We start from the raw sequence: 24,212 nt of genomic DNA, 5'->3' as shown, positions 1-24,212 counted from the left end.
TTCCTCTGAGGCAAGATAGCTTTCCTGTTTCTACCTTTAGGGGTAGCTAGTTCTCCGGCTGTGACGAGGTGTCCAGGGAGTGACAGGAACATCCCACGGCTACTGCTAGTGTTGTGTTAAGATCAGGAACTGCGGTCTGTATAGTTACCACCTGCCCAGAGCTAGTCGCATGTCGCTCCTAAATTACCAGTCCATAACAGTATCCACCAGACTTCTGCACAACACAACTGATGGTTCCAGCCCCATTTATAAGGCAAGAAATCCCACTTATTAAACCTGACAGGGCACACCTGTGAAGTGAAAACCATCCCCGGTGACTACCTCTTGAAGCTCATCAAGAGAATGCCAAGAGTGTGCAAAGCAGTCATCAAAGCAAAAGGTGGCTACTTTGAAGAACCTGGAATATAAGATATAATTTCAGTTGTTTCACACTTTTTTGTTAAGTATATAATTCCACATGTGTTAATTTATAGTTTTGATGCCTTCAGTGTGAATGTACAGTTTTCATAGTCCTGAAAATACAGAAATATCTTTAAATGAGAAGGTGTGTCCAAACTTTTGGTTTGTACTGTATATATATATATATATATATATATATATATATATATATATATATATATATATATATATATATATATATATATATACCGTATATACTCGAGTATAAGCCGACCCGAGTATAAGCCGACCCCCCTAATTTTGCCACAAAAAACTGGGAAAACTTATTGACTCGAGTATAAGCCTAGGGTGGAAAATGCAGCAGCTACCGGTGAATTTCAAAAATAAAAATAGATGCTCCATACCATTCATTATTGCCCCATAGATGCTCCATATAAAGCTGTGCCATATATAATGCTCCATACCATTGATTATTGCCCCATATATTATCCATATATAGCTGTGCCATATAGAATGCTCTGCACCGTTCATTATGGCCCCATAGATGCTCCATATAAAGCTGTGTCCCATATACAATGCTCTGCACCGTTCATTATGGCCCTATAGATGCTCCATATAAAGCTGTGCCATATATGCTCTGCACCGTTCAGTTTGGCCCCATAGATGCTCATAATAAAGCTGTGCCCTATATGCTCTGCACTGTTCAGTTTGGCCCCATAGATGCTCATTATAAATCTGTTCCCTATATGCTCTGCACCGTTCAGTTTGGCCCCATAGATGCTCCTTATAAAGCTATGCCATATATAATGCTCTGCACTGTTCATTATGGCCCCATAGATGCTCCATATAAAGCTGTGCCCCATATACAATGCTCTGCACCGTTCAGTATGGCCCCATAGATGCTCCTTATAAAGCTGTGCCCCATATACAATGCTCTGCACCGTTCATTATGGCCCTATAGATGCTCCATATAAAGCTGTGCCATATATGCTCTGCACCGTTCAGTTTGGCCCCATAGATGCTCATTATATAGCTGTGCCCTATATGCTCTGCAGCGTTCAGTTTGGCCCCATAGATGCTCATTATAAAGCTGCCCCATATAGAATGCTCTGCACCGTTCAGTTTGGCCCCATAGATGCTCCACATAAATCTGTGCCATATATAACGCTGCTGCAATAAAAAAAAACAAAAACACATACTCAACTCTCTTGCTTGCAGCTCCCCAGCGTCCGGTCCCGGCGTCTCTCCGCACTGACTGATCAGGCAGAGGGCGCCGCGCACACTATATGCGTCATCGTGCCCTCTGACCTGCACAGTCAGAGCGGAGAGACGCCGGGAAGGCAGAGCGGCGCCCGGCGTGTGGATCGTGGACAGGTAAATATGCGATACTTACCTGCTCACTGCGTCCCGCTCCTTCCCCCGGACAGCTGGTCTCCAGGTGCCGCAGCCTCTTCCTCTACCAGCGGTCACCGGCACCGCTGATTAGAGAAATGAATATTCATTTCTCTAATGAGCGGTCCCACGTGACCGCTGTACAGGGGAAGAGCTGCGGCACCCGGAGACAGTGTGACGGGCAGGGGGAGCGTCAGGATCGCCGGGACTAGGTAAGTATGCCTCAGCGCTCTCTCCCCCTCACCCGCCGACCCTGCCACAGACCGTGACTCGAGTATAAGCCGAGAGGGGAACTTTCAGCCCAAAAATTTGGGCTGAAAATCTCGGCTTATACTCGAGTATATACGGTATATATTTTATTTTTTTCTTTATATTAGATGGAAGCCCGATGCGATAGCTGGTTTTAAAAAATATTATACATAGTTACATAGTTATTAAGGTTGAAAGAAGACTGTAAGTCCATCTAGTTCAACCCATAGCCTAACCTAACATGCCCTAACATGTTGATCCAGGGGAAGGCAAAAAAACCCCATGTGGCAAAGAGTAACTCCACCATGGGGAAAAAAATTCCTTCCCGACTCCACATACGGCAATCAGACTAGTTCCCTGGATCAACGCCTTATCAAGGAATCTAGTGTATATACCCTGTAACATTATACTTTTCCAGAAAGGTATCCAGTCCCCTCTTAAATTTAATTAATGAATCACTCATTACAACATCATACGGCAGAGAGTTCCATAGTCTCACTGCTCTTACAGTAAAGAATCCGCGTCTGTTATTATGCTTAAACCTTCTTTCCTCCAGACTTGGAGGATGCCCCCTTGTCCCTGTCTCAGGTCTATGATTAAAAAGATCATCAGAAAGGTCTTTGTACTGTCCCCTCATATATTTATACATTAACATAAGATCACCCCTTAGTCTTCGTTTTTCCAAACTAAATAGCCCCAAGTGTAATAACCTATCTTGGTATTGCAGACCCCTCAGTCCTCTAACAACCTTGGTCGCTCTTCTCTGCACCCGCTCCAGTTCAGCTATGTCTTTCTTATACACCGGAGACCAGAACTGTGCACAGTATTCTAAGTGTGGTCACACTCACAAAATTTATCCTCTGCGATCCCCTGATGTACTATCAGTATCGTCTTTTGCTTCCTCCCCTGCTGAAGAGATGTGGTATGGTCCGTAAATGGTCAGACACACTCACCCCTCTGTCTGACCATGTACAAAACATTCCACAGCTCCTGGGCAGGGGAGGAAGCAAAAGACAATACTGACATTAGAGCAAGAGATCGCAGAGGATACATTTTGTGAAGCAAAATATTTTTTAAAAACAGTCAGTGAAATATTTTACCTCACAAAATGAATCCACTGTGATCCCCTGCTGTAATGTTAGTATTGTCCTGTGCTTCCTCGCCTGCCCAGGAGATGTGGTATGCTCCTTACACAGTCAGACACACTCAATTTTTAAAATTAACTTTTGTTCGTGGGAAAACCCCTTTAATGTGACAGTCTTCCTCTGCCTGTAGCTATGCCGTACCTCTGCCGCTGGGATCAGTCGAATGACTCACTGCGCCTGTGCAGAATTCACGCAGGCGCAGTAAATCAGACCGTTGCCATCTTTGTGCAGATAGCGGCGGTCACATTAAAACTGCGCATGCGCTCCTCCTGTACAAAGATGGCAGCGGCCAGTGAATCATTTGGCTGATCCTGGCGGTGGCATGTTCGTGACAATAGGTTGGTACCAGCAGCAGTTTCCATATTGAAACACCCATCACTTGGGTGTCCCTATATGGCGGTCGGTGAACTTCCTCCGCTTGGAATTCTGGGATCCGATGACATTTGGACAGAACAGGAAATGAAAACATTACAAGGCAAATATATATATATACACACATACTAGATGGAGGCCCGATGCTATCGCATCGGGAGGGCGGTAATGTCAAGATGGGGGCAGGCTTTGCAGCATTGAGAATCTCTCCCCCCATGTGCTCACCCACCTATCCACTCTCTCTTTCCCAAAATGCTGACTTCTCCCGTCTGTGCTCTCTTCTTTGACCTGTCTACCCCATGTGCTATGCGCTCCTCCTGTACAAAGATGGCAGCGGTCAGTGAATCTTGGAAGCGGTGTGTTTGCGATGGTGTTCCGCTGGTGGTACCACGCAAGAGGCTGCGTATGGCGTATACAGTGTGTGTTGCCTACAGTGTATACAGTATGTGTGGTGTGTACGGCGTATACAGTGTGTGTGTGTGTGTGTGTGTGTGTGTGTGTGTGTGTGTGTGTGTGTGTGTGTGTGTGTGTGTGTGTGTGTGTGTGTGTGTGTGTGTTGCGACGGTGTTCCGTTGGTGGTACCGCGCAAGAGGCTGGTACCACCAGCAGTTTCCATATTGAGACACCCATCACTTGGGTGTCCCAGTATGGAGGTCGGTGAACTTCTGCCACTGGGAATTCTGGGATCCGGACACATCTGGATGGAACAGGATGTGAAGACATTACAAGGTAAGTATATATCAAGAATATATTTATTTATATACTTTAGATAGATAGCACCCTCAGGTAGTGACAATGGCATCCCCGCTCCTAGCCCTGGTAAAAACCTAAACCATCTAGATCATATGTACCCTAGTTTGCCAACATAGAAAAAACATAGATGTACATGTCATGTCATGAAGTAAATATGGAGTTAATCTGTATTATCAAGTAATTATTGATGCAACATAGATACACAGTATGACCAAAGAAAAAACAAATATACTAGGGCTACTGGGGAATTAATTATATGTGACAAGTATTCAATGTATGCTACAGGGTCCCTAGTGTCCTCACCCGTTCTCTAAAATGTCATTTTTTTATGTCCTCATGGTAGTCCACGTAAGAGCTCTAGGTTCCCTGCGTTGTTTAGTATAAAAATACGGTAAGTGAAATAGTTTTGTAGCTTGTGCTTTTTCTGCTGGTACTACAGGTTGCGACATCTGGTGGCCAAGGTCCATGCCTCCCATATTTTTATTATACTGCTGTATGCCGTTTGACTTGGACAAGGTGGTTGGCGTTTGTCCCACGTACAGATACAGGACTGCTGTCATCTCCATTGATGGAGGATAAAACCAAGACATCTTTTTAGTGTTTAACCACCATCGATGCAGCATTACAAAGGACCTACATTTACAAGGGGCTTTGTGCGGCCTTGTATTCTCCTCCTAATTGCCGCAGGCCTGTTTGTTTCTTTTTCTCAGTCAGGCACTTCACATGCGGTACACTTGCATGTAAGGCTACTTTCACACTAGCGTCGGGAACAACCCGTCGCTGTGCGTCGGGCCGACGTTCCTGACGCTAGCGTGGTCTCCGCCGCACAACGGGGGCAGCGGATGCACTTTTCCCACACATCCGCTGCCCCATTGTGAGGTGCGGGGAAGTGCGGGGAGGTGGGGGCGGAGTTCCGGCCGCGCATGCGCGGTCGGAAAAAGCGGACCGTCGGGAGCAAAAAACGTTACATGTAACGTTTTTTTCTCCCGACGGTCCGCTACCACACGCCCAAGCGTCGCAAAACGGACGCGACGTTTGGCAATGCGTCGCAAATGCGTCGCGAATGTTAGTCTATGACGAAAAAACGTATCCAGCAAGAACTTTTGCTGGATGCGTATTTTCGGCAAAACGACGCATTTGCGACGTATTGCAGTTAACGCTAGTGTGAAAGTAGCCTAAGTTGTCAGGATTCAAGTGGTACACTTTATTTTCCTTTTTCTAGTAGTAGAAAACTAGTATTCACAGTACTCCCGGGCTAAGAATCAGGGACAGTTTTCAGGGATACCATAAATCCCTAGATTAAGTTATTTTATTTGTACTTCTGTTTTAGCTTTTTAGACATTTTTATAGTTCACTTCAATTTCATCCTTTTCTCATAAGAATATTGGCTACCCATGAGTTTGGATTTCAGCAAAGTCAATTCAAAATGTATTTGGAATCTTCCAGGTAATAAAAAGCTATTCAGCATCAGCCACAGTGATAATGAGCAGGTGAGCCTGGGGTAATCACCCCTCCTGTGCCGTGACTGACAGCCAGCTCAGCATGTGTAAAAAGCAGGCTGTCAGTCAAGATGCAGAGGGAAAAAAAAAAAGTTAACGAAGTACCATATATTTTTTTCATATTCTATGCGGTTTATTTACTGCAGGGAATTTAATCATTACGTTTCTCTTTGTTTTTTTCTGTTCAGTGGCCATGTGAACATGCGCTTAGGCTATGTGCACACGTTGCGGATTAGCCATACGAATTTCTGGTGCGGATTCTGCATGTCTTGGCAGAAAACGCAGCTGCGGATTTGTCGTGTTTTTTGTGCGGATCAGCAGCGTTTTTTGTGTGGTTTTGCTGTGGATTTTCAGCGTTTTTTACTCCTGCGGATTTCTATAATGGAATGGGTACAAAAACGCTGTAGATCCGTAAAAAAGAAGTGACATGCTACTTCTTTTAATCCGCAGCGTTTCCGCACGGAATTATCCGCACCATTAGCACAGCGTTTTTTTTCTCATTGATTTACATTGTACTGTAAATCAATTGCGGATCTGCAGCGTTCCTGCACCGCAAAAATCGCTGCAGATTCGCAGAGAATCCGCAACGTGTGCACATACCCTTACACACTGCCTGCACACCAGTTTACATCCCAGCTCATACCTGTGGGTTAACTTCACTGTACTAGCCTACCAGGCAGAGTATTATTATTTCTTCACAGCCCTAAACCACCAAAGACAGAGCACTGAGAAGCATATTCAAAATAGGCACGGGGGTATTTTATGAATTCAGATTTTATTTATATATGTAAGGGGTTAAAATTACCCAATTAAGATAAGGTAATGTGGTAAACCAGAACTTACACAGTGTGCAGAATTATTAGGAAAGTTGTATTTTGATCACATGATACTTTTTATACATGTTGTCCTACTCAAAGCTGTTCAGGGTTGAGAACCAACTACCAATTAAGTAAATCAGGTGATGTGCATCTCTGTAATGAGGAGGGGTGTTGTCTAATGACATCAAAACCCTATATAAGGTGTGCTTAATTATTAGGCAACTTCCATTCCTTTGGCAAAATGGGTCAGAAGAGAGATTTGACAGGCTCTGAAAATTCCCAAATTGTGAGATGTCTTGCAGAGGGATGCAGAAGTCTTAAAATTGCCAAACTTTTGAAGCGTGATCTCCCAACAATCAAGCGTTTCATGGCAAATAGCCAACAGGGTAGCAAGAAGCGTGTTGGGCAAAAAAGGCACAAAATAACTGCCCATGAATTGAGGAAAATCAAGTGTGAAGCTGCCAAGATGCCATTTGCCACCAGTTTTGCCATATTTCAGAGCTGCAACGTTACTGGAGTAACAAAAAGCACAAGGTGTGCGATACTCAGGGACATGGCCAAGGTAAGGAAGGCTGAAAAACGACCACCTTTGAACAAGAAACATAAGATAAAACGTCAAGACTGGGCCAAGATCAAAGATAAACTTGTGGGACCTTTTCGGGTTGAGGATGGAGTGAAGCTGAACTCCCAGACCTACTGCCAGTTTCTGGAAGACAACTTCTTCAAGCAGTGGTACAGGAAGAAGTCGGTATCGTTCAAGAAAAACATGATTTTCATGCAGGACAATGCTCCATCACATGCCTCCAACTACTCCACAGCGTGGCTGGCCAGTAAAGGTCTCAAAGAAGAAAAAATAATGGCATGGTCCCCTTGTTCACCTGATCTGAACCCCATAGAGAACCTGTGGTCCCTCATAAAATGTGAGATCTACAGGGAGGGAAACAGTACACCTCTCGGAACAGTGTCTGGGAGACTGTGGTGGCTGCTGCACGCAATGTTGATCGTAAACAGATCAAGCAACTGACAGAATCTATAGATGGAAGGCTGTTGAGTGTCATCATAAAGAAAGGTGGCTATATTGGTCACTAATTTTTTTGGGTTTTGTTTTTGCATGTCAGAAATGTTTATTTCTAAATTTTGTGCAGTGGTATTGGTTTACCTGGTGAAAATAAGCAAGTGAGATGGGAATATATTTGGTTTGCCTAATAATTCTGCACAGTAATAGTTACCTGCACAAACAGATATCCTCCTAAGATAGCCAAATCTGAAAAAAATCCAACTCCAACTTCCAAAAATATTAAGCTTTGATATTTATGAGTCTTTTGGGTTGATTGAGAACATAGTTGTTGATCAATAATAAAAATAATCCTCTAAAATACAACTTGCCTAATAATTCAGCACACAGTGTAGATATTCATAGTCAATCCGTAGGGTTAGGACCAACTTCCAGCCCCCTTCCCACCACTTCCTTCATGGTTTACCTCCTGTACATTTTATAGATGTTGTGCTTGGTATTGGACAACATGCCATCACTAGTGATGAGCGAGTGTGCTCATTACTCGGGTTGTCCGAGCATGCTCGGGTGTTCTCCGCATATTTTGTACGTGTTCGTAGATTATTTTTGTGTCCCTGCAGCTGCATGATTTGCGGCTGTTAGACAACCTGAACACATGCAGGGACTGCCTGTTTGTTAGGGAATCCCCACATGTATTCAGGTTGTCTAGCAGCCGCAAATCATGCAGCAGCGGGGACACAAACAATCTACGAGAACACCCAAGATACTCGGAGAACACCCGAGCATGCTCGGAAATCTCAAGTAACGAGCACACTCGCTCATCACTAGCCATCACCAGATTATTGCTGTCAGTCCAACATATGTGATGGCCACCGATCCAGAGAATAAAGAGGCCACAGAGCTGCTTTAGCATTCTAAATACCTCGTACTTTTCCTCTGCTCATGGACTCTTATTTTCAGAATCAATGGGGGGTGGGTCATAGAGGTTGACATGATCATTAAAAAGGTTTTCTGGCCCCAGGAAAAGCCTTTCATGCATCTTGCATGTTAAGAATAACAAAATAAGGCATAATTGCCTCCAGTGACCTGCATGAATCCAGTAGTGTTGAGAGATGGCTTCACATTATTTGATCCCTTGCCGGCTAATGCATGTGAAGGGCTTTAGTGATCAGAAAGCCCCGTTATGCCCTCATTTATGAAGATGTAAACAACCCTTTAATTTCAATTTCCAAATCTTCCATATTATCTTGGAAAATCCTGCAAAAGACTGAAACCTCCCAGAAGAGTTCTCTGAGGCACAACAAAAAAGGACACAAAACACAGTGATTTGAAAGGATTGTCTGTTCACATCATAACGACGATCTGAGGGACAGGTCATTAAAATGAGATCGGTGGCAGTCCAACACCCAAATAGGAGCCATCTGCATTAGTCAGTAGGGACCACTACACACTGAACGGAGTCGCGCTTTCCAGCTCTGTTTACAGTCTTTACATACGTCGGCCAACAACTGATTGGTTGGGGTGCTGAGTGCTGGGCCGCCACCAATGCCATACTAATAATCTATCCAGTCGATAAGTCATCAATATGTGACAGGAGAACTCCTTTAAGGCCGGGGTCACATGGCAGTCGATTTTCTCATGGAACAGAATCGGGCAGAGTATGCAAATGCTCTTGGATCAAAATCTGTCAGGGTTTGATCCAAGTGTCAGTTCACTGGCCCCGACTCTCTACCGTGAGAGAATGGTAGCACAGGTGAGGAGGAGAAGCAGAACTTCATTTCTCCATCTTCTCTGGGCGAGTACACTGGGATGACAGAGTTCAATCCGATGTTTCACACACATACTTAGACATGTATACGTGCATGTGAGCCGAGTCTCGCAGCCACTCACAGCGTGCCGAATGGGCACTAGAAGAAAAATCTGCGCCAAAGTATAACATCAGGCAGAGTGGTGATTGAAATATAACATCGCACAGCACCCGGGCCGTGTTATACGCTCGTATGAGAGAGGCCCAAGACGGGAACTTGTACCCCGACATCTGGTATGAGAGAGGCCTAAGACAGGAACTTGTATCCTGACATCTGGTATGAGAGAGGCCTAAGACAGGAACTTGTACCCTGACATCTGGCATGAGAGAGGCCTAAGACAGGAACTTGTACCCTGACATCTGGTATGAGAGAGGCCTAAAACAAGAACTTGTACCCTGACATCTGGTATGAGAGAGGCCTAAGACAGGAACTTGTATCCTGACATCTGGTATGAGAGAGGCCTAAAACAAGAACTTGTACCCTGACATCTGGTATGAGAGAGGCCTAAGACAGGAACTTGTACCCCGACATCTGGTATGAGAGAGGCCTAAGACAGGAACTTGTACCCTGACATCTGGTATGAGAGAGGCCTAAGACAGGGACTTGTACCCTGACATCTGGTATGAGAGAGGCCTAAGACAGGAACTTGTACCCCGACATCTGGTATGAGAGAGGCCTAAGACAGGAACTTGTACCCTGACATCTGGTATGAGAGAGGACTAAGACAGGAACTTGTACCCTGACATCTGGTATGAGAGAGGCCTAAGACAGGAACTTGTACCCTGACATCTGGTATGAGAGAGGCCTAAGACAAGAACTTGTACCCCGACATCTGGTATGAGAGAGGCCTAAGACAGGAACTTGTACCCTGACATCAGGTATGAGAGAGGCCTAAGACAGGAACTTGTACCCTGACATCTGGTATGAGAGAGGCCTAAGACAGGAACTTGTACCCCGACATCTGGTATGAGAGAGGCCTAAGACAGGAACTTGTACCCTGACATCTGGTATGAGAGAGGACTAAGACAGGAACTTGTACCCTGACATCTGGTATGAGAGAGGCCTAAGACAGGAACTTGTACCCTGACATCTTGCGGAGACTGAACCCAAGGGGTAGAGAATGGCTGTGCCTTATATAAGGGTTGTGTCTACAGCTGAATATTCTGTGCTGGTCCTGATGAATTAGAGCCATAGTATTCCCTGCACACGTATAGCGCAGTAAGTCAGCATCAACAAGCGCCAAAGATACACAAGTCAATGGGAGCTTGCTGACTGGCCTGCAGGTTAGTGCGATTGCTCTGCCCACACTCCATATCATATTGGCCTCAGCAAGCTCCTTAGGGCCACGGGGCAAGGTGCTTCCAACAATCCTTTTTATACATGCAGACATTATGTGATCACCCTTCGTGCAAGTCTTGTTTTATAACCACACAACCTGTTCCCGCTGAGGACAGCCTTCTTCTGGAGCCGACCGATTTGTAAAATAAATCTACCCTATTTTGGAGAAAAATCACATTGTCACTCCTATCTGCGCTTTATTTTTTGCGGTGGAAGCGCCATTTCCCTGGATCCATTTTGACTAAGTTTTGGTTGTGGGGCAATTGCCGCCCAGTGTGCAGCAGCTCACAATGAGGAACAATTTCTAGCTCCCTCCCTCTGGAGGACCTACCTCCCTACCTCTGGAGGACACACCTATAGAGGACATACCTCCCAAACTCTGGAGGACCCACCTCCCTTCCTCTGGAGGACATACCTCCCTACCTCTGGAGGACCCACCTCCCTACCCCTGGAGGACCCACCTCCCTACCCCTGGAGGACCCACCTCCCTACCCCTGGAGGACCCACCTCCCTACCCCTGGAGGACCCACCTCCCTACCTTTGAAAGACATACCTCTGGAGGACATAAAAAATGATGAAATTCCCTGATGTGAAGCTGGCAGAGGCCGTGCACTCCCTCACACCTACCTCTGGAGGACACACCTGCCTACCTCAGGAGGACACACCCCTACAAGACCCACCTCCTTACCTCTGGAGGACCCACTTCCCTTCCTCTGGAGGACCTACCTCTGGAGGACACACCTCCTTACCTCTGGAGACCCACATCCCTACCTCTGGAGGACACACCTTCCTACGTCTGGAGGACATGCCTCTCTACCTTTTGAGGACATGCCTCCCTACGTCTGGAAGACACACCTCTGGAGGACCCACCTCCCTACCACTGGAGGACCCACCTCTGGAGGACATACCTCCCTACCACTGGAGGACATACCTTCCCACCTCTGGAGGAGGACCTACCTCTGGAGGACGCCACGATGGGGTTTCCGCCGGTCAGCAGTTGCCGGCCGCTCAGTCCTGCCTGCTCCGGCAGTTCATTGCTGGGTCGGTGGAGAACTTCATTGTGATCAATGACTGCTCCGCGTAAGCAAGTGAGCGCCAAGAAGCCTGCAAGAGATCGGGCATTCACTTCAGAGTGGCGGAGACAGGAATAAGCACGAGTTGCATTTCACAATGAGGTACGAGAGCGCCATTTATAGCACAGGCTGCCCAGAATAGACAACAGTGACGGACGAGACATGAAGGCAGCCATCCCCCGGCGGGGACCCGGCGCGCAGCTTTACCTTCTAGCGCAAGGACAAGCGCGAAGTTCACGAGCTTCATGGCCGCTCCGGAAGGAAGAGTCCTGCAGCGCTAAGTCCTGAGAGTCGCCCCTCGCCATCCAGCCTGCATGTCCACCCAGCGCGCCTCCTCCCCGGCACTGGAGGGATGCCGGACAGCGGCTGGTGCCTTAAATATGACTGGCCACTCCCTTCTTGACTAAGACCCGAGTCACACTCAGGACGTGGGCTCGGGGCAGGCATCCAGACGTCCACAGTTCTGCCATTCCTGTCCGTGGTAGGACTGCAGGGATGGCACCGCTAGAAGCACCATGACTTATGAGGTGCCGGCAGAAGGCAGCGCAGCCCACCCTTGTGGTCACTCCACTGTCAGGACTTTGCCCAGAATGGGCGCGTATTATGTGGCCATGTTTCAGGCTTCTTTCCCTGCGGACTCCGCCTGAGATATGCCTCCTGTTACTTTCTGGCAATTTCTTTCTTTCTGACCCCGATTTAGTATAGTGCTGGATGAGATGGGAGGTTGTGTAGCCCACCCAACAAATGTTTCAAAAGGCAGGACAGTCATACTATGCACCTTCATTAAAGGGGTTGTCTGGCTTTACGGTACAAATTTGTGCGGCCTTTGGGTGCTGCATGAGACTGCAGACTTCTGAATCCTCAATGGGCGCACTGCAAACTGAGAATTCACCGGGTCCGGGAGCAGTGGGCACAAAACAGCAAGTTTGTGACTGGCGTAGATGCAGTCATGTGCCGACTAGACGTGCACGACCTGTCTGCAAGTGAATTGAGCAAGCCCAGACACAGTCTAGTTGGAATGTGGATGGAAGTTGCAAATTTGCATGTGGCTGCCAGCTCCTGGACCAGACAATCGTCACAATGTGCAGTGCACGCATTGTGAGGATTCACTAGTCTGCAGTCACAGAGTTCAGCAATTCCTTTATATGGCCAGTCCATTCTTCCGTTACTGAGAAATCAGCAACTGAACAGATATGGAAATAAGGCTGAAGGACTACTGTAGAACTGAAGGCTGTGTCACAACTCTGAGGAAGTGGTCGCCCCGGGCCCTGCACTCTGACGGCCCCACCTGAAACTACGCTCCCCTTAGCTGTACTCTTAACTGTACTGCATGCACAGATACAGGTAAACTCTCTGGCAGGACAGGAAGAAGCAATCTCCCTTCACTGCCCCGCAGCAGATATGGGTGCCTAGGGTGGGAGGCAATGCCAGCGCTGTCACTGGACCCCTGTCTGTCATCACAAATTCAACTGTATTGGCATACTGGTTGCCGATACAGTTGAAAATAATGAAAGAGGGAGCATCAGCTGACGCTGTCTCCTGCATCATTCAGCGCACTCGCTTCAGAGACCAGAGTAACAGGTAAACGAGGTCGAGAGGTGTGTATAGGTATGTGTTTTTTAATGGGGAGTGCATTGTACTATATGGAGGACAATGGGATGTATTATACTATATGGAGGACAATGGGATGTATTATACTATATGGAGGACTATGGGGAGTGTAATATACTATATGGAGGACTATGGGGAGTACATTACACTATATGGAGGACTACAGGATGCATTATAATAAGTTGAGGACTACGGGAGGCATTATACTACACTGCTAAAAAAATAAAGGGAACAGTCAAATAACACATCCTAGATCTGAATGAATGAAATATTCTCATTGAATACTTTGTTCTGTACAAAGATGAATGTGCTGACAAGAAAATCACACAAAAATCATCAATGGAAATCAAATTTATTAACCAATGGAGGCCTGGATTTGGAGTCATACACAAAATTAAAGTGGAATGTAATGTCCTTAAAACAAGTCAAAATGATACTCAGTATTGTGTGTGGCCTCCACGTGCCTGTATGACCTCCCTACCATACAATGCATGGGCATGCTCCTGATGAGGCAGCGGATGGTCTCCTGAGGGATCTCCTCCCAGACCTGGACAAAAGCATCCACCAACTCCTGGACAGTCTGTGGTGCAATGTGACGGTGGATGGAGAGAGACATGATGTCCCAGATGTGTTCAATCGGATTCAGGTCTGGGGAACGAGCGGGCCAGTCCATAGCTTCAATGCTTTCATCTTGCAGGAACAGCTGACACACTCCAGCCACATGCGGTCTGGCATTGTCCTACATTAGGAGGAACCCATGGCCAACCGCACAAGCATATATGGTCTCACAAGGGGTCTGAGGATCTCATCTCGGTACTTAATGGGAGTCAGGCTACCTCTGGCGAGCACATGGAGGCCCTCCAAAGAAATGCCACCCCACACCATTACTGACCCACTGCCAAACCGGTTATGTTGAAGGATGTAGCAGGCAGCAGATCAGTCTCCACGGCATCTCCAGACTCTGTCACATGTTGTCACGCCGTTCTGTTTGTATCTGGTTTTCGGCGTGACAATGCATGTCTTTGCTTTAACCCTTTGCTCCTTTCCCCCTAATTGAGCTGGGATACTGTTGGCTGTTACCTCTATGGAGCCTTCTCAGTTCCCTGCTTTGCTGCATAGCCGTATATGGGAGGTTAGGTCTTTGTTCTGTTGCACGACCATCCGCATGTGCGGTCCCTGGTTGCCGCTGTGGAAGCTGTCCGAGGGTTGTGAGGTCATTTGCAGCTGGTGCATGACTTTCCATGTGTGTCTGGGCTTGCAGCCACTGCCAGGTGCCCTGAGCCTCAGTTCCTGCAGTGATTGTGTTGTAATGTTTTCTGTTTGTGCTAAGGGCATGCGCGGCCACACCTCCCCTGCTTTTATCAGGGTTAGTGTGTGTACTTGAAATGCTGTCCCCAGCCAATTGCTGAGGGGCAGCTCCTATATATAGTTCCTCTGCCCTATGGGCAGGGCCTGAGCTACTCTCAAATCTCCTGAACTTTGCTATGTGTGTTTTGTGTTCCTGCACTTCTGTCTATGTTTTGGTACCAAAGTCCTTGCCTTGATTCCTGTTATGGCCTGTTCTGGTGCCTGTCCTGGAGGCGGTATATCCAGGCCTGAATCCTTGATCCTGTCCTGTACCTGACCCTGTCTGTACTGTGTCTGCTGTGTTATGTTCCTGGAATTCCTCTGCGTCTGGAGCCTCGCACCCAGTGACTTTGTCTCTTGTAACCGATGTTTATGCTGAGCATCTACTACTCTGTGCTATAGCTACCATGCGGTGCTAGCTCCTGGCAGGCCCAGAAATCTTGCAGTTCTAGCACCATCCTGCTTGAGTTCCTTCCTAGGTCCGATGCCCTGAGCCTGAAGACCACAGTCTGGAACCTGATGACAGCTGCCTGGAGCTTGGAGCCTGATGACTGTGGTGGTGCCTGTAGGTCGTGTCGGATGTCCGGAACCGAACGACTCCTGGCTGATGTCTGCTGGTGACCCAGTGTCCAGATGTCCTGATGTCCTGTCTGTACCCTGATGTCCTGCCTGCATCCTGATGACCTCGTGTACCCTGATGTCCTGATGACCTCGTACCCTGATGTCCTGACGTCCTGTCTGTGTTCTGACATCCTGCCTGTGTCCTGATGTCCCGCCTATGTGTGCCTCGGTGATCCGTTGGTGCCTTGGGGTCCATTGGGTGGTACCCTTCTGGGAGGTGTGGATTCGGGAGCCTGGCATAGTCATGTTTGGTTTATGTACTGTGTGACTTTACTCTATACCTGAAGTTGTGCGGTGTAATCAGGTCCTACGTGTCTCTTTCCTTGTCCACATGCTCAGCTGCCACTGAACCCCATTCTCTGCCCTCCCCTAGTTGGGTAGATCCGGGTCCCCTTCTGCGGTATTAAGGGTCCGTAATGTGTCCCTGGGGGACACGCGCCCCACGCTCACATGATCGGTCGGCGTGGGGATGTTTATTGGCTGGGCAACATCAGCGGCTGCAGCTCACCGTGACGTGCTCAGTGTCAACCTGCTTTCATCTGTGAAGAGCACAGGGCGCCAGTGGCGAATTTGACAATCCTGGTGTTCTGTGGCAAATGCCAATCGTCCTGCATGGTGTTGGGCTGTGAGCATAACCCCCATCTATGGACATCGGGCACTCAGACCATCCTCATGGAGTCGGTTTCTAACCGTTTGTGCAGACACATACACATTTGTGGCCTGCTGGAGGTCATTTTGCAGGGCTCTGGCAGTGATCCTCCTGTTCTCCCCTTGCACAAAGGCTGAGGTAGCGGTCCTGCTGCTGGGTGTACTGCTAGACCTAATATTAATCAACAGGCCAGACCGCATAGCAAATATAAGGGTTGGGTGTCACTTGGGTAATAGTGATCACAAAATAATAAGTTTTCATGTATGCTTTAATAAGATGTGTAGTAGAGGGGTGACAAGGACACTAAACTTCAGGAGGGCAAATTCCCAACGGATGAGAGATGATCTTGGTGCAAATAACTGGGACGATATCTGAGACATAAAAATACACAAAGAAAATGGGAGACGTTTATTAGCATCCTGAATAGGACCTGTGCACAATATATACCGTATGGGAATAAACATACTAGAAATAGGAGGAAACCAATATGGCTAAATAGAGCTGTAAGGGGCGCAATAAGTGACAAAAAGAAAGCATTTAGAGAATTTAAGGAAGTAGGTAGTGATGAGGCATTAAATACAGAAAATTAAATAAATTCTGTAAGAAGCAAATCAAGGCAGCAAATATTGAGACAGAGAGACTCATTGCCAGAGAGAGTAAAAATAATCCCAAAATATTCTTTAACTACGTAAATAGTAAGAAACTAAAAAATGATAGTGTTGGCCCCCTTAAAAATAGTCTGGGTGAAATGATGGATGAGGAAAAAGCCAATATGCTAAATTACTTTTCATCAGTATTTACACAATAACATTCCCCATGTCAGACAATATGATCAGTTGATACAAAAATTCCCCATTAAGTGTCACTAAAATTGACAAATCTCCGGGCCCGGATGGGATACACCCCCGAGTACTGCAGGAATTAAGTACAGTCATTAATAGACCATTATTTTTAATCTTTAAAGACTCCATAATAGGGTCTGTGCCACAGGACTGGCGTATAGCAAATGTGCCAATATTCAAAAAGGGGACAAAAACTGAATTCGGAAATTATAGGCCAGTAAGCTTAACCTCTACTGTGGGTAAAATCCTGGAGGATATTCTAAGGGATGCTATGCTGGAGTATCTGAAGAGAAATAACCTCATGAACCAATATCAAAATGGGTTTACTAGGGACCGTTCCTGTCAGACTAATTTGATCAATTTCTATGAAGAGGTAAGTTCCGGACTGGACCAAGGGAACCCATTGGACGTAGTGTATATGGACTTTTCAAAAGCTTTTGATACTTTGCCACACAAAAGGTTGATACATTAATTGAGAATAATGGGATAGGGGAAAATATGTGTAAGTGGGTTAAGAGGTGGCTCAGGGATAGGAAACAAAGGGTGGTTATTAATGGAGCACACTCGGACTGGGTCGTGGTTAGCAGTGGGGTACCACAGGGGTCAGTATTGGGCCCTCTTTCTAATATATTTATTAATGAGCTTGTAGGGGGCATATAGAGTAGAATTTCAATATTTGCAGATGACACTAAACTCTGCAGGGTAATCAATACAGAGGAAGACAATTTTATATTACAGGATGATTTATGTAAACTAGAAGCTTGGGTTGACAAATGGCAAATGAGCTTTAATGGGGATAAATGTAAGGTCATGCACTTGGGTAATAAGATGTATAACTATGTGCTTAATTCTAAAACTCTGGGCAAAACTGTCAATGAAAAAAACCTGGGTGTATGGGTGGATGACAAACTCTCATTTAGTGGCCACTGTCAGGCAGCTGCTACAAAGGCAAATAAAATAATGGGATGCATTAAAAGAGGCATAGATGCTCATGAGGAGAACATAATTTTACCTCTATACAAGTCACTAGTTCGACCACACTTAGAATACTCTGCACAGTTCTGGTCTCCAGTGTATAAGAAAGACATAGCTGAACTAGAGCAGGTGCAGAGAAGAGCGACCAAGGTTATTAGAGGACTGGGGGGTCTGCAATACCAAGATAGTTTATTACACTTGGGGCTATTTAATTTGGAAAAACGAAGGCTAAGGGGTGATCTTATTTTAATGTATAAATATATGAGGGGACAGTACAAAGACCTTTCTGATGATCTTTTTAATCATAGACCTGAGACAGGGACAAGGGGGCATCCTCTACTTCTGGAGGAAAGAAGGTTTAAGCATAATAACAGACACGGATTCTTTACTGTAAGAGCAGTGAGACTATGGAACTCTGCCATATAATGTTTCAATGAGTGATTCATTACTTAAATTTAAGAGGGGACTGGATGACTTTCTTGAAAAGTATAATGTTACAGGTTATATATACTAGATTCCTTGATAGGGTTTTGATCCAGGGAACTAGTCTGATTGCCATATGTGGAGTCGGGAAGGAATTTTTTTCCCCAATGTGGAGCTTACTCTTTGCCACATGGGTTTTTTTTGCCTTCCTCTGGATCAACAAGTTAGGGCATGTTAGGTTAGGCTATGGGTTGAACTAGATGGACTTAAAGTCTTCCTTCAACATTAATAACTATGTTACTATGTTACTGGCCTGTCTCCTGGTAGCACCTACAGCCTCTGGACACTACGCTGACAGACACAGCAAACCTTCTTGCCACAGCTTGCATTGATGTGTCATTCTGAATGAGCTGCACTAGCTGAGCCACTTGCGTGGGTGGTAGAGTCCGTCTCATGATACCACGAGTGTGAAAGCACAACCGACATTCAAAAGTGACCAAAACATCAGCCAGAAAGCATTGGTACTGATATGTGGTTTGTGGTCCCCACCTGCAGATCCACTCCTTTATTGAGTGTGTCTTGATAATTGCCAATAATTTCCACCTGTTGTCTATTCCATTTGCACAACAGCATATGAAATTGTCAAACAGTGTTGCTTCCTAAGTGGACAGTTTGATTTCACAAAGTTTAATTTACTTGGAGATATATTCTGTTGTTTAAGTGTTCCCTTTATTTTTTGAGCAGTGTATATGGAGGACTGTGGGATGCATTATACGCATTATACTATATTTAGGACTATGGGATGCATTATGCTATATGGAGTACTATGGGATGCATTATGCTATATGGAGTACTATGGGATGCATTATGCTATATGGAGGACTATGGGATGCATTATGCTATGTAGAGGACTGTGGGATGCATTATATGGAGGACTGTGGGATACACTATGCTATATTGAGGATTGTGGGATGCATTATGTTGAGGACTATGGGATTCATTATACTATATGGAGAACTATGCGGTTGCATTGTACTATTTGGAGAAATATAGGGAGTGCATTATACTATACTATATATATATATATATACTATATATACTATATGGACCTATATCGACCTATTCATCAATGTGAATTGCTTCTCACTTTCCCCAGTCCCACATGCTCGGTGCCTCGAGGTGATCCTCGACTTTGCCCTCTCTTTCAAGCCACATATCCAAGCCCTTGCCTCCTCCTGCCATCTCAAACTCAAAAATATTTCCCGGATCCATGCATTCCTTGACCATGAAACCACAAAAACACTAGTTCATGCCCTTATCATCTCCCACCTCGACTACTGCAACCTCCTACTCTCTGGCCTCCCTTCTAGCACTCTGGCACCACTCCAATCAATCCTAAACTCTGCTGCCTGACTAATCCACCTGTCTCCCCGCTATTCCCAAGCCTCTCCCCTATGCCAAGCCCTTCACTGGCTTCCTATTGTCCAGAGGCTCCAGTCCAAAACCCTAACTATGACATACAAAGCCATCCAAAACCTGTCTCCTCAATATATCTGTGACATGGTCTCCCGGGACTTATCTACACGCAACCTTCGATCCTCTCAAGATCTCCTTCTCTACTCCCCTCTCATCTCTTCTTCCCACAACCGCATACAAGACTTCTCCCGTGCTTCCCCCATACTCTGGAACTCTCTACCCCAACACATCAGACTCTGGCCTTCCATGGAAACCTTCAAAAAGAACCTTAAGACCCACCTCTTCCAACAAGCCTACAACCTGCAGTGATCCTCAATCTACTGAAGTGCCGCACAACCAGTTCTAGCCTCTCCTAGTGTATCCTCACCCATCCCCTGTAGACTGTGAGCCCTCGCGGGCAGGGTCCTCTCTCCTTCTGTACTTGTGTGTGCCTTGTTTTTTTTTTGCTCATGTTTACTGTACTTGTCTATATTTTCCCCTTTTCGCATGTAAAGCGCCATGGAATAAATGACACTATAAAAATGCTGAATAATAATGTGAGTGCATTATACTGTATGGAGAACTGTGGGGTGCAGTATACTATATGAAGGCCACTTAGGGGGCCATCATACAGTGTGGGACCTACTGTGGGGCCTTTGTACAGTATGGGGGCCATCGTACAGTGTTGGGGCCAGCAGTTTTGGGGCTACTAAGGGGTTGGTATACTGTGTGGGTAGTACTTTACAGTGTGGGGGCATTAAGCTATGTATAGGAAAGCATAATACTGTGTGGAGGGAAGCTGTACAGGGCAGAAACTCGGGACATTATTAACCCTTTCACCACCTTGGGTTTTTGAGTTTTCGTTTTTCGCTCCCCTCCTTCCCAGAACCATAATTTTTTTTTTATTTTACCATCAATATGGCCAAGTGAGGGCTTGATTTTTGCGGGACGGGTTGTACTTTTGAACATCATTGGTTTTATCATATAGTGTACTGGAAAATGGGAAAAAATTCAAAAAGTATTGAAATTGCAAAAAAAGTGTAATTCCACAAGTGTTTTTTGACTTTTTATTTACCATGTTCAATAAATTATAAAAGTGATCTGCCATTATGATTATCCAGGACAATACAAGTTCCTAGATACCAAATATGTATAGGTTATTTTTTGTTTGTGTCAAAAAAAATCCAAAGTTTGTAAAGAAAAAAAAACATGGCGCCATTTTCCGAGACCCATAACGTCTCCAATTTTCGTGTGCCTGTCATTTTTATTGATATCATTTTAGTGTAGATTCCCCTTTTCATGCAATGTTATGGCAACCAAATAACGTAATTCTGACATTTTGATTTTTTTCTCGTTACGCCGTTTACCAATTGGATTCATTTTTTTCATGTATTGATAGATCGGGTGATTCTGAATGCGGCGATATCCAATATGTGTATTTTTTATTTGTTTTTAGTTTTATTTTGAATGGGGCAAATGGGGGAGATGATTTAACCGCTTAACGACAACCGATACGCCTTTTAACGGTGGCAGTTAAGGGGCCTTATTCCTCAGCTCTGCTTCTTAACAGCACGGAGAAATAAGTGTATAGCGCCGCCCAGTGTTGGAAAATTTCCGGGGTCGCAGCTACCTGGGGTAGCTGCGACCCCAGATGTAGAAGGTAAGTGCCCCAAAATGTAGTGTACAGACAAAAAGTTTGGACACGCCTTCTTATTTAAAGATTTTTCTGTATTTTCATGACTATGAAAATTGTACATTCACTCTGAAGGCATCAAAACTATGAATTAAACACATGTGGAATTATATAATTAACAAAAAAAGTGTGAAACAACTGAAATTATGTCCTATATTCTAGGTTCTTCAAAGTAGCCACCGTTTGCTTTGATGACTGCTTTGCACACTCTTGGCATTCTCTTGATGAGCTTCAAGAGGTAGTCACCGAGAATAGTCTTCCAACAATCTTGAAGGAGTTCCCAGAGATGCTTAGGACTTGCTGGCCCTTTTGCCTTCACTGTGCAGTCCAGCTCACCCCAAATCATTTTGATTGGGTTCAGATCTGGTGACTGTAGAGGCCAGGTCATCTGGTGTAGCACCCCATCACTCTCCTTGGTCAAATAGCCCTTACACAGCCTGGAGGTGTGTTTGGGGTCATTGTCCTGTTGAAAAATAAATGATGGTCCAACTAAACGCAAAACGGATGGAAAAGAATGCCGCTGCAAGATGCTGTGGTAGCCATGCTGGTTCAGTATGCCTTCAATTTTGAATAAATCCCCAACAGTGTCACCAGCAAAGCACCCCCACACCATCACACCTCCTCCTCCATGCTTCACGGTGGGAACCAGGCATGTAGAGTCCATCCGTTCACCTTTTCTGCGTCGCACAAAGACACGGTGGTTGGAAAACAAAGATCTCAAATTTGGACTCATCAGACCAAATAACAGATTTCCACTGGTCTAATGTCCATTCCTTGTGTTCTTTAGCCCAAACAAGTCTCTTCTGCTTGTTGCCTGTCCTTAGCAGTGGTTTCCTAGCAGCTATTTTACCATGAAGGCCTGCTGCACAAAGTCTCTTCTTAACAGTTGTTGTAGAGATGTGTCTGCTGCTAGAACTCTGTGTGGCATTGACCTGGTCTCTAATCTGAGCTGCTGTTAACCTGCAATTTCTGAGGCTGGTGACTCGGATAAACTTAACCTCAGAAGCAGAGGTGACCCTTGGTCTTCCTTTCCTGGGGCGGTCCTCATGTGAGTCATTTTCTTTGTAGCGCTTGATGGTTTTTGCCACTGCACTTGAGGACACTTTCAAAGTTTTCCCAATTTTTTGGGCTGACTGACCTTCATTTCTTAAAGTATTGATGGCCATTCATTTTTCTTAGCTGCTTTTTTTTTGTTGCCATAATGCAAATTCTAATAGTCTATTCAGTAGGACTATCAGCTGTGTATCCACCAGACATCTGCACAACACAACTGATGGTCCCAACACCATTTATAAGGCAAGAAATCCCACTTATTAAACCTGACAGGGCACACCTGTGAAGTGAAAACCATTCCCGGTGACTACGTCTTGAAGCTCATCAAGAGAATGCCAAGAGTGTGCAAAGCAGTCATCAAAGAAAAAGGTGGCTACTTTGAAGAACCTAGAATATAAGACAATTTCAGTTGTTTCACACTTTTTTTGAAGTATATAATTACACATGGGTTAATTCATAGTTTTGATGCCTTCAGTGTAATTGTACAATTTTCATAGTCATGAAAATACAGAAAAATCTAGAAATGTGTGTGCTCACAGCAATGAGATGAACAGCAAAATGGCTACTGAGAGGAGGGAGGCAGGAAGAGAAGTAGAAGCCACTCCCAGTTTGAATCAACTTAATTGACAGCAACATAAGTGAGCAGTAACAACACTGGCCAATAGATATCAGCATAACATTTGTAGCTGAATGAACTTTAGTTTCTGAAACCAAGTAAAGAAGAAAGTCTTCCCACAGTGGAGGTATATATATTTTTAGCTCTAGTTTTCCATAGAATTCATAATAAGAATAACACAGATCGCAGGATAAGAGCCACAACCATGAATGCGGTGGGTTTTTTTGGACTAAGGTAGAGGTGTGGGTTCACTTAGGCCTTGAAGTTCAGCGGTTAATTGTTTTTGTTTGTTTTCCTGTGCATCTTAGATTGGATAAAGGTTGTTGTTACATGAACTAAGACAGGCAGAGAAGCATGGACAGATAACGGACGTACACTATGGAGTGTCGTGTTATATTGTATGCTTAGACCTTGAAGTTTGGACGGATAGCATGGTTTGGTTTGAAACTTGATGCAGGATACAACTAAAAACAGGGTACCTTAGTTTTATGTTTAGTCTTCCTAAGGATGTTTAGAGCCACATCCATTTATGCACTGATTTTGTTGCTTGAACTAAGGTAGGGAGGTGTGGGTTCACCTAGGCCTTGAAGTTCAGTGGTTAATTGTTTTGTTTGTTTTCCTGTGCATCTTAGATTGGATAAAGGGTGTTGTTACATGAACTAAGACAGGCGGAGAAGCATGGACAGATAATGGACGTACACGATGAAGTGTCGTGTTATACTGTGTGCTTAGTGTTGTGAATTCCGTTCTGGAGCTCCCTCCTGTGGTTGCTAATGGTATTTTTGTGAGTTCTGCCCTTGGGCTCCCTCTGGTGGTTTCGAGTGGAGCTGCTGCTCCTTTAGGTAGCTGTAGCAGCTGCCTCCACTGATCGCCTTGCCTGGGTTTGTTATTTAAACCTGCTCTGGGCTTTAGTTCATGCCAGCTGTCAATGTTCTTGGTTGGATTTGGTTCTCTCCTTGGATTTCTCATATGGCCTGTCCTTGTCAGCAAAAGATAAGTTTTTGCTAGTTCTTGTTTGTCCATTTGTTTGGACTCTATTGCTCTGCAAATATGTCTCTTTTTGTCC

The 24,212-nt window shown here is 45.3% G+C and overlaps 1 protein-coding gene across 1 annotated transcript in view; it reads right to left on the bottom strand.

Annotated features, from left to right (window-relative positions):
* HBEGF (heparin binding EGF like growth factor) overlaps positions 1-12,225 on the bottom strand; it is a 250,832-nt gene extending 238,607 nt beyond the window's left edge. The window contains exons 1-2 of the mRNA XM_077266000.1: positions 12,069-12,225; positions 11,746-11,892 (exon numbers count right to left, since the gene is read on the bottom strand). Coding sequence (XP_077122115.1) covers positions 11,746-11,892; positions 12,069-12,108 — 187 coding nt within the window. The 5' untranslated portion in view covers positions 12,109-12,225. The remainder of the gene's footprint in view (positions 1-11,745; positions 11,893-12,068) is intronic.
* Between the last annotated feature and the right edge of the window lie 11,987 nt (positions 12,226-24,212).

This window comes from Ranitomeya variabilis, chromosome 5 (genome assembly GCF_051348905.1).
Source record: "Ranitomeya variabilis isolate aRanVar5 chromosome 5, aRanVar5.hap1, whole genome shotgun sequence".
In the NCBI taxonomy this organism is placed as follows: Eukaryota; Metazoa; Chordata; class Amphibia; order Anura; family Dendrobatidae; genus Ranitomeya; species Ranitomeya variabilis.
Note: the sequence above shows the minus strand (reverse complement) of the source record. Positions and strands in the feature narration are given on the sequence as shown.